Raw genomic sequence first — 10,601 nt, forward strand, 5'->3', positions numbered from 1 at the left:
GGAGATTGTTTATTTTCTCTTGTGTGAGGGAATGCTGGCCTTTGGCAGCCCTGGGCAGCTAGGACACCTTCCCAGGGTCCTTGGAGAACCAGCTCTGTCCAGCTCTCCACTGCCTCATCCTGGCTGGGCTGGGCCCTCCTCCTCATGGACCCATATAGAGGGTGAGGCTCCAGCCATCACATCCACGTTCTAGGCAGCAAACAGGAAGAGAAGAGGGGCAAAACTGCCTCCTTTTAAGGTGATTTCCAGAAGCCCATGTAACAGCTGCTCACATCTCAATTGGCCAGAACTTGGTCACATGACCACTCCTAGCCAAGGGAGGTTGGGAAATGTAGTTTTTCTAGAGGATGCGCTCTCATTCCTGGTAAAAAGGGGAGCGGTTGTGGGGGCTGCTAACAGACCTGCCACCCTTGCAGAGCACCCTAGCAGCTGCACCCGTTTCCCTGCCTGCCTGCCCCACTTAACTTTAACCAGCTTTGTTCCGTTTGGGCATGTTGGGGACCCTCAGCCTTACCCAGTCACATCCACACCCTCAGGGGACACTCACCTGGACTGCAGCCTGCCCCTGGCCCACTGTGCTCACTTCCCCGCTCAGGACCCCCAGTGCCCACCGCCCCACCCCCACGGCAGGCTCATGCCACCTGCCCGTCCTGCCGCAGCCCTCCCCTCCCCCTTCAACGGTGGCCCTGCTGGCACCTCATCCCTGTCCCCACCAAGGTCCCACTTTGGTGCCAGTGCCATGAGGACTGGAACAGCCCCAGGACCTCCACCCCTCCTTGCCGGGCTGTACTGGAGTCCAAATACGCTCTAGTGTCTCCACCCGACCCAGGATTGCTTCTTCCGGCTGCCTGCAGTGTGGCCCCCTTTCAGAGCCGAGCCGAAGTTACTAAAGAGCTGTCTACGATGGCTTCCCTTCCCCCGCCCATCACGCCACCCTCTTGCCCGCCCACAGCCCATCCTGCACCCTTGCCGGGTCTGCTGCTGCTCCTTCCTGCTGCGGATGCTGCCGATTCCTTCTCAAAGCTCGGGGGAACCCATTGTGCCCACCCCTGTCCTGCAGAGGCAAGGATGAGCCCCAGGGGCCAAGCCCAGCTCTGCCCCATCTCAGACGTGCCCCCAGCCGCACTTCACTCCCCTCCCAGGACCCACTGAACTCCCGCTCCGTCCCCCCTCCACAGGGCAGCTCTCCTGTGGCCCCCTCTCCAGGCCCCCCAGCCCTCCCCAGGCCAGTGGCGCTGGCCCATCACTCAGCCTCCTGTGCCCCTCCCCACTTCCCACCCCTTGCTCCAGGTCAGCCAGCGTGACCTACCACGTCCCCCATCCCAGGGTGGCACCCAGGTCTCCATCCTGGACCACTTAAGTGTCACTCAGCTGGGGGACCTTCCCCAGCCATGTGTGGCTTCCTGGAGGGTGTGGTGTTTCCATGGTGAAGGGCAAGACTGGACAGACAACTCGGGGCACCTGGGGCAGGCAGGGTAGTAGTAGCAGGGAGGGGGTGGGGAGGAATCAAACAGGTCATTCTCAGGGACGCAGGGACTGTCACTCAAGGGGAGGGTGCAGAGCTGAGGCACACAGGTCCACGGGGTAGCAGGGGTAAGTCCCGTCCATTCCACGACCACATCCCCTGTAGGCAGGCCACAATTCCGGGTGCCATGTCTCACCCCATACCCGACAGCTGTGTGGTGGCCCTCTTTGGGGAAGCCCCTGCTGGGCACTGACAGGTTCTTCCTCTTGCCAGGACACAGCTGATGGCAGTGGGCGCCCATCCCCAGAATAAAGACAACTTTTCCTGCTTTCAGGGCAGCTGGACAACGCCATGTGACTAGGTTTGGCCAAGTTGGCATGAGCAGAGTGTATGTTGCTGGAGGGGTTCCCAGGGAGGCTCCTTACAGGAAATGGCTGAGCCCAAGGCACATACCCCTGCCCCCCTTCTGCAGACCCAGTGATGGCTGGAGCTCCAGCAGCCACTTTGGGCCAAGATGTAGCCTTGGGGATACAGGCCCTGTACTCTGATACTGGGAAGGGATGAGGCCCAATGGCTCTGTGCAGCCTCCTCCCCAGCCTGGGCACCACCTTAGAACAGAAGGACATTTAAAGTCTTGTGTTCACAAGCCACTGTTACTCAAGAGTTTTCCATTCTGTGCAGCCAGCTCTGACTGCCGCTGTAACAGCCCTGCCAGTCCTCCCTCCTGCCGTCCCTCTGCCACTCCTTGAGCCCACCCAGCCAGTCTGCCTTGGACCAGGGCACAGCACCATCCCACCCCGCACCCCACGGCAGCCCCCATGCTCCCAGGCTGGAGCCAGAGCCCTCAGTGCCACGTGAGGACCCGCTCCCACCAGCCCTGCCCGCACTGCCCCACAGCACCCGCGCTGACAGGGACTCCCCACTCACTGCTCCCGCCCTCCTGACGAGAACCTGCCTAGCCCAAACGCCAGCACTGACACCCCTCTGCTACACGGCCTTGGGAGGCCCTGGGACCCCATCCCCCAGGAAGTCCCGCTCTTGCTTGCCAGGTCCTCACTGGGGCGCCCTGCTCTCCCACATGCAAGTGGGCTCCTCAAGGCACACGGGGTGCAGCCTTCCCCTGCTGGCTCCACACCCACCTACTGCCCAGGCTCTCCCAGGCCCCCCTGCCCCTCCCTGACTCATGGGGTCCCAAGCAGCATGTGACAAGACAGGTGGGAAGGCGGGACACTGAGGGCACCAAGAGAGGGGGTGCAGCTTCCTCTGCTTCCGCTGGGGCCTCTGAGGAAAGTGGGACCCACCCAGGACCCCATCAGCATCAAGTCACTTCTTGGGGGCCCTGGGCTCAGAGTGGTGGAGCCTGCTCCCCGAGGTACAGTCCACTGGGCCCCACTGGCCAGAAGGGCCAGCCCAGCTCCCACTGCTGCTCCCGCCAGCCAGAAACACATGGACCTGTGGGTTTGTCTTAATAAACACTCATGGAGAGTCATTAAAAGATATGATGCAAAGAGCACCAGTCACAAATCAGTCATGAATTAAATTTTATAAAAACATTAGTTATCTAACTTTACCTGAAGTTATACAAAAGAGAACAGAAATATAAGAGGTCTTTGACATAGGCATGTACTACCAAGGCACAGTAATTAAAACAGTATGATGATATATAAATAGGTAGATGAGTTGATGAGATAGAACAAAGTTCAGAAATAGAACCACTGTACGTAGGGGCTTTAACAAATGATAAAGGCAGTATTTTAAATTTGCAAAAACAAACGAATTCATTACTAGTGTTGGGACACCTGGATGGGTATCTAAAATAAAAAACTGAATTTCTAGAGCCATATTTTATATCAAAATAAATGGTAAGTAGATCACTGACTTAAACATGAAAATGCAACCTATAAAAGTACTAGAAGAAAAGATGGAAGCAATTTTTTAATACAATCTTTGAGTGGGGAAGGAATACAAAACTCAGAAGCCATGAAAGGTTGGCTAAATTCAACTACGTAAAAAATCTACATGGCAAAAAACAAGATAAGCAAAGTCAGAAGATAAAATGAGGAAATATTTGTGACTCATCATGTACAGCTTGTTACTGAATAAAGAGCTCTCACAGTTTAATAAGAAACCAATAAGCTAACAGAAAAATGGGCAAAGGGTATGGAATACAATTCACAGAAAAGGATAAACAATGAATGCTTTAACATTATGAAAAATGCTTGCTCTCACTCCTAAGAGGAACGTCAATTAAAACTATAACATGCTACTTTCTCATGGAGCAAAGACCAAAACACTCATCAAGTGAGAGCCAAGGCAGAGTCAGCAACTGGCTGGCAGAGCGTTGAAGGTGTGCCCAACACACAGACACACGCACACACAGCTAGTCGGAAAACCACCAGACTCACTGGATCAAAGCATTTAAGGAAATCTCTGTCCAATCATTAGCTAATCACTAAGCTGCCTTGAAGACAAGTCAACAGGTACAGTCTGAGACACAGAAAAAAAAATGAAGAAAAATGAACAGGCCTCAGAGGCCAATGGATACCATCAACCAAGTGTGTATACATGGTGGGAGTCCTAGGAGAGGAGAGAGGGAACAGGACAGAAAGAATCTTAGGAGAAACAGTGGCCAAGTTTGATGAGAAACAATCTCTATAACCAAGAAGCTCAACAAATTCCAAGTAGGACACACACAAAGAGACCTTAACTAGACACTTCATGGTTAAAACAGTCAGAGGATAAAGACAAACAGAGCATCTTGAAAGTAGCAATTAAAAACCCAACTCGTGTTCAAGGCTTCTTTCCAAAGACTAACAGCTAGCTTCTCTCCAGAAACCCTGCAGCCCAGGAGGCTGTGGGATGACACACTCAAAGTGTTGCAAGAGGGCTTCCCTGGTGGTGCAGTGGTTGAGAGTCCGCCTGCCGATGCAGGGGACACGGGTTCGTGCCCCGGTCCGGGAAGATCCTGCGTGCCGTGGAGCGGCTGGGCCCGTGAGCCATGGCCGCTGAGCCTGCGCGTCCGGAGCCTGTGCTCCGCAACAGGGGAGGCCACAACAGTGAGAGGCCCACATACCGCAAAAAAAAAAAAAAAAAAGTGTTGCAAGAAAAAGACTGTTAAACCAAGACTTCTACATCCAGCAAAACTATTCCTCAAAACGAAGGAGAAATGAAGACATTCCCAGAGAGACAAAAATGAAGAGACTTCACTGCTAGCAGACCTGCCCTACAAGAGACACTGAAGGGAGTGCTTCAGGTTGAAGTGAAAGATACCAGATTCAAATCCTCAAAGAGAAATTAGGGCACTGGGAAAGGGAACTACAGAGCCAGATAAGAGACAGTATAAATGTGCTTATGTTTGTAAACCTCTTCTTTTCCTATCTGATTTAAAAGACAACTACATAAAGCAATAATTACAAAACTATGTCGATGGGCTTACAATCTATTAAGATGCAATTTGTATGACAAAAATAGCAGAAAAGAGCTGGAAGGAAACAGAGCTCTAATGGAGCAGTTTTTGTACATTACTGAAATTAAGTTGTTATTAATCCAAAGTAGATTGTATTAAGTTGTTCATCGTAATCCTCAAAGCAACCACTGAAAAAAAATTACTTAAAAAATAGTGGTAGAGACTCAAGGGAATTAAAGTACTACAAGGGAATTAAACAGCCATTTAACACACAAGAAAAAAGGTAACAGAGGAAGAAAGATTTAAAAAGACACGTAGAAAAACAGAAAAACGGCAGACATATATCTTACCTTATCAGCAATTACATTAAAGGTAAGTAGATTAAACACTCCACTCAAGCAGCAGAGACTTGGTAGAACAGATATAAAAACATGATCAAATATATGCTGTCCATAAGACTTTAGATTCAGAGATATAATGAAAGTGAAAGGCTGGAAAAGGATATACCATGCAAACCACCAGAAGCTACGCTAACACCATACAAAAGAGACCTTAAGGCAAAAACTGTTTAGTACTAGAGATAGAGAAGGCTGTGCTATAAAGGGTCAACCCATCGGGAAGAAATAAGAAGTATAAACATCTATGCACTTAACAGAGCCTTCAAATACACAAAGCAAAAACTGACAGACAAGGGAGAAATAGATAATTTAACAATAACAGTTGGAGATTTCAATGCCCCACTTTCAATAATGGATTTAACTGCTGGGGTAAAGATCAATAAGGAAAAGAAGACTTAAACAACACTATAAACCAGCTAGACCTAACAGACTCTACAGAACACCCATCAACAGCAGAATACTCATCTTCTCAGCTGCACATAAAACACTCTCCAGCATAGATCATAAGTCTCAAATTTTAAAGAACTGAAATCACACAAAACATGTTCTTTGGCTACACAGAATGACATGAGAAATAAAATAACAGAAGGAAATTTGGGAAATTCACAAGTATGTGGAAATTAAACAACAAACTCCTAAATAAACAATGGGTAAAATAAGAAATCATAAGAGAAGTTAGAAAATACTTTTGAGATAAAGATGGATACACAACATACCAAAACGTATGGGATGAAGCTAAAGCAGTGCTTAGATGAAAATTTATACCTGTAAACACCTACGTTACAAAGATAGATCTCAAATCAATAAGCTAAACTTCCACTTGAGAAACTAGAAAAAGAATGAAAAATACTAAACACAAAGCAACCCAATGGAAATAATGACTAAAGTGGAAATTAAGTAAAAAATGAAAAATAACAGAGAAAAACAACTTTGAATAGATCAGTAAAACTGATAACCCTTTAGCTAGACTAACCAAGAAAATTAATGAGAAGACTCAGATTCCTAAAATCAGGAATGATAGAAGAGACATTACTATCAACCTTACAGAAATAAAAATGACTATAAAGTAATGCTATGAACAACTGTATGTCAACAAACGATAACAAATAACCTAGATGAAATGGACAAATTCCTAGAAATATACAGACTACTGAAACTGACCCTGTGGGATTTATCCCATGAATGTAAGTATGGTTCAACATATGAAAAACACTTAATGTAACACACCATACGAAAAGAATAAAGGACCAAAACCACATGATCATTTCAATAGATGTAGAAAGTGCATTTGACAAAAATTCAACTCCCTTCACGACAAAAACACTCAACAAACTAAGAACATAAGGAAACTTCCTCAACCTGATACAAGGCCATCTACAAAAAAACCAGCTACCATTACACTCAATGGTAAAAGACTGAAAGCTTTTCCTCTCAGATCAAGGACAAGACGAGGATGTCTGCTCTCTCCAATTCTATCCGGCACTGTACTGAGGCTCTAGCCAGAGCACCCAGGCAAGACAGAAAAATAAAAGAAATCCAAATTGCAAAGAAAGAAATACAACTTTCTCTTGCAGATGACATGATAGTGTGTATAGAAAATCCTAAGGAATCTACACACACATACAACTATTAGAACTAATAAGTGAGTTCCGCAAGGTTTCAGGATATAAGACCAACATAAAAAAAGTAGTTGTATTTCTATGCATTAGCAATGAACAATCTAAGAATGAAATTCAGAGAACAGCTGCGTTTACAATGACATCAAACAGAATAAAACATTTAAGAATAAATTTAACAAAATAAATGCAAAACTTGTATACTGAAAACTACAAAACACAGAGAAAATATAAAGAAAACCTAAATAAATGATAAATAAATATAAAGAAAACCTAAATAAAAGATATTCTAAGTTCACTAATTACAAAATTTAATATTAAAATGACATTACACATGGCCCTTGAACATCTCAGGGTTTAGGGGACCCTACCGAGCCTACCTCCATGCAGTCAAAAATCCACGTGTAACCGCACCATCAGCCCCTGCATCTGTGGTTCTCCTCCAAGGAGTCAACCAGCCATGGCTCACGGGGCCCTGTGGTATTTACTGCTGAAAAAGTCCTTGTGTAAGTGGACCTGTGTAGTTCAAACCCGTGGTTTTCTAAGGTCAGCTATACTTTCCAAAGTGATCTCTAGGGTCGACGCAATCCCTAAAATCTCAGATGCCCTTTTTTTGTTTTTTTTGGTGGCACAAATTCATTCATTCATTCATTCATTTATTTTTGAGATTCCATTACTATTTTTAGCAACAGGGACAGACACGTGAGGTGGCTCAAAAATTTGTTTGGAAATGCAAAAGACCCAGAATGGCCAAAACAACGTTTAAAAAGAACAAAGTTGGAGTATTTCGAAACTTACCACAAAGCTACATTAATCGCTCTAAGCCCCGTAAGGAAGGCAGGCAGGGAGGCTTCGGGCTTCCCCAGGGCCAGCTTAATGAAGACAAATTGAAGGGCAAACTGAGATCTTTGGAAAACCAGCTGTACACCTGTACCCAGATGGAAGACCAGAAAAATAGCTATGAGCAGAAGGCCAAGGAGACACTGCAGAAAGTGCTGGAGGGGAAAATGAGTGCAGAACAGCAACTGCAGAGCAAACAGTGGTCCCTGGCTCTGGCCGAGCAGAAGTGTGAAGAGTGGAAGAGCCAGTACGAGGCTCTGAAGGAGGACTGGAGGACCCTGGGGACCCAGCACAGGGAGCTGGAGAGCCAGCTCCACGTGCTTCAGTCCAAACTGCAGGGAGCAGACAGTAGAGACTTACAGATGAACCAGGCCCTACGGCTTCTGGAGAATGAGTGCCAGGAGCTGCAGGCCAAGACTGAACACCTGCAGGGGGACAGAGACCTGTGCAGCTCGGATACCCAGCACCTACAAGATCAACTAAAGAGGTCAGAGGAGGAGAAACTTGCCCTGGTGACCAAAGTACAGCAGTTGCAGAATCAAGCTTTGCCTGGGTGGAGTCCAAAGCCCTCCCATAACGAAGTGGAGCCTGAGGGTCCAGGGAAGAAGGACTGGAATTTCAGAGACCAGCTCCAAAAGAAAACTTTGCAGCCCCTGGCCAAAGAAAAGGAGGCAATGTGGCCGAAGTTCCTGATGCTGATGGCACTGATGGCTATAGCAGTGGCAGTGTTCCTGGCCAATAAGGATTTCCTGAAGTTCTGAAGAACTGGTGACAGCTGCCCCACGACTATCATCAGGCCCACAGTGGAACCAAGTTCAGACTTTTCTAAATAAAAACTAGCTTTTCTGCCAAAAAAAAAAAAAGCTACATTAATCAAGACATTGTAGCAGTAGCATAGGATATATAGGTCAAGGGAATAGAAGTGAGAGTCCAGAAATAAATTCACACATTTATTGTCAACTGATGATCAAGAAAAGTGCACACAATTCAATGGAAGAAAGAATAATCTTTTTGACAAATGATGCTGAGACAACTGAATATCCACATGAATGAAGCACAGACAAAAATTAACTCAAAATGGGGCTCCCCTGGTGGTGCACTGGTTAAGAATCTGCCTGCCAATACAGGGGACACAGGTTCGAGCCCTGGTCCGGGAAGATCCCACGTGCCACGGAGCAACTAAGCACGTGTGCCACAGCTACCGAGCCTGTGCTCTAGAGCCCGCGAGCCACAACTACCGAGCCTATGCTCTAGAGCCTGTGAGCCAAAACTACTGAAGCCCGCGCACCTAGAGCCTGTGCTCCGCAACAAGAGAAGCCACCACAATGAGAAGCCCGCGCACTGCAATGAAGAATAGCCCCCGCCTGCCGCAACTAGAGAAAGCCCGTGTGCAGCAACAAAGATCCAACACAGCTAAAAGTAAATAAATAAAAGATAAATAAATAAAATTTAAAAAATTAACTCAAAATGGCCCAAAGACCTAAAATGAACAGCTACATCTTAAAACTCTTAGAAGAAAACATAAGAGTATATATTCATGACTTTGGAGTAAGCAACAGCTGCTTCGATATGACACCAAAATCACAAGTGACAAAAGGAAAAATAGATATATTAGGTATCATCAAAATTCATAATTTTTGTGTTTCAAAGAATATAATCAAGAAAGTGAACACACAGAGTGGGAGAAAATATTTGCAAATCATATAAGGATCTAGTATCCAGAATATATAAATTACTCTTACAACTCAAAACAACAATTCAAAATGGGCAAAGGATCTAGATGTTTCACCGAAGAAAATATACAAATGGCCAATAAGTACATGAAAAGATGTTCAATATCCTTAGTCAAATCAAAACCACAATGACACACCACTCCACACCCACTAAGATGGCTAAAATTAAAAAGACTGACAAAAGCAAATGTTGGCAAGAACATGGAGAAACGAGAACCCTAATACACTGCTGGTGGGGACAGGAAACAGTGCAGCTGCTTTGGAAAATGTTTCGGCAATTCAATCAATAAGTTAAACAGAGTTACCACATGATCCAGCCATTCCACTTCTAGGTATAAACCCAAAAGGAATGAAAATATACGCCCACACAAAAACCTGTACACAAATGGTCACAGCAACATCATCCATAATAACCCTGAAGTGCAGACAACCCAAATGTCCACAATGCATGGATAAACAAAGTGCAGTATGTTCATACAGTGGTGAGTTATCCAGTCATAAAAAGGAATGAAGCACGGACAGATGCCCCAGCAGGGAAGAATCTTGAAAACGCTGTGCTAAGTGACGGCAGCCAGACACAAAGGGCCACAGGCTGCTATGACTCCATTCACAGGAAACGTCCAGCAAAGGCAAATCCAGAAACAGGAGACTAGAGGGGGCCGGGGCTGGGGGAGCAGGGTTTCTTTTAGGGTGATGAAAAGTTCTGGAACTAGACAGTGGTGGAGACTGTACAACACTGTGAGTGTATTTAACATCACCAAACTGTACACTTTAAAGGCATGAACATTACGGTACATGAGTTATGTCTCAATAAAGTTGATTTTAGAAGAACAAAGAGTGAGGTAGTTCCCTGCATTCTGATGTGGAACCACCACCAGCATGTCTGTGAGCTGGAAACGCCAAGAGCAAACAGCTGGCTCCCCTTCGTGTCAACGTGAAATGTGGGTTTTCCTCCGAGGAGGAGAAGGCTGGGGGGCAGGGCTGGAGGCTGCACACTCGTCCTGGACGTTGAGCGACCCTGAATCACACCACAAAGGGCACAGGCTGTACAAGACGCCCACCTGTGGACACGGCTGCCCGAGTTCACCCCGGGCTACTGGGCAGTCAGACCCGTAAGCGATGGCCGTGGTCCCCCGCAGCAGG

General features: G+C 46.5%; 1 protein-coding gene across 1 annotated transcript; it reads left to right on the forward strand.

Annotated features, from left to right (window-relative positions):
• The first annotated feature begins 2,998 nt into the window (after positions 1 to 2,998).
• Positions 2,999 to 10,047, forward strand: LOC308622821 (TRAF3-interacting JNK-activating modulator-like). The gene has a single exon (XM_081244460.1). It carries the CDS (start codon positions 7,632 to 7,634, stop codon positions 8,484 to 8,486), a length of 855 nt encoding a protein of 284 aa, XP_081100586.1. The 5' UTR covers positions 2,999 to 7,631; the 3' UTR covers positions 8,487 to 10,047.
• The last annotated feature ends 554 nt before the right edge of the window (positions 10,048 to 10,601 follow it).

This window comes from Mesoplodon bidens (genome assembly GCF_964165515.1).
Source record: "Mesoplodon bidens genome assembly, chromosome: 1".
NCBI classification, from domain to species: Eukaryota; Metazoa; Chordata; class Mammalia; order Artiodactyla; family Ziphiidae; genus Mesoplodon; species Mesoplodon bidens.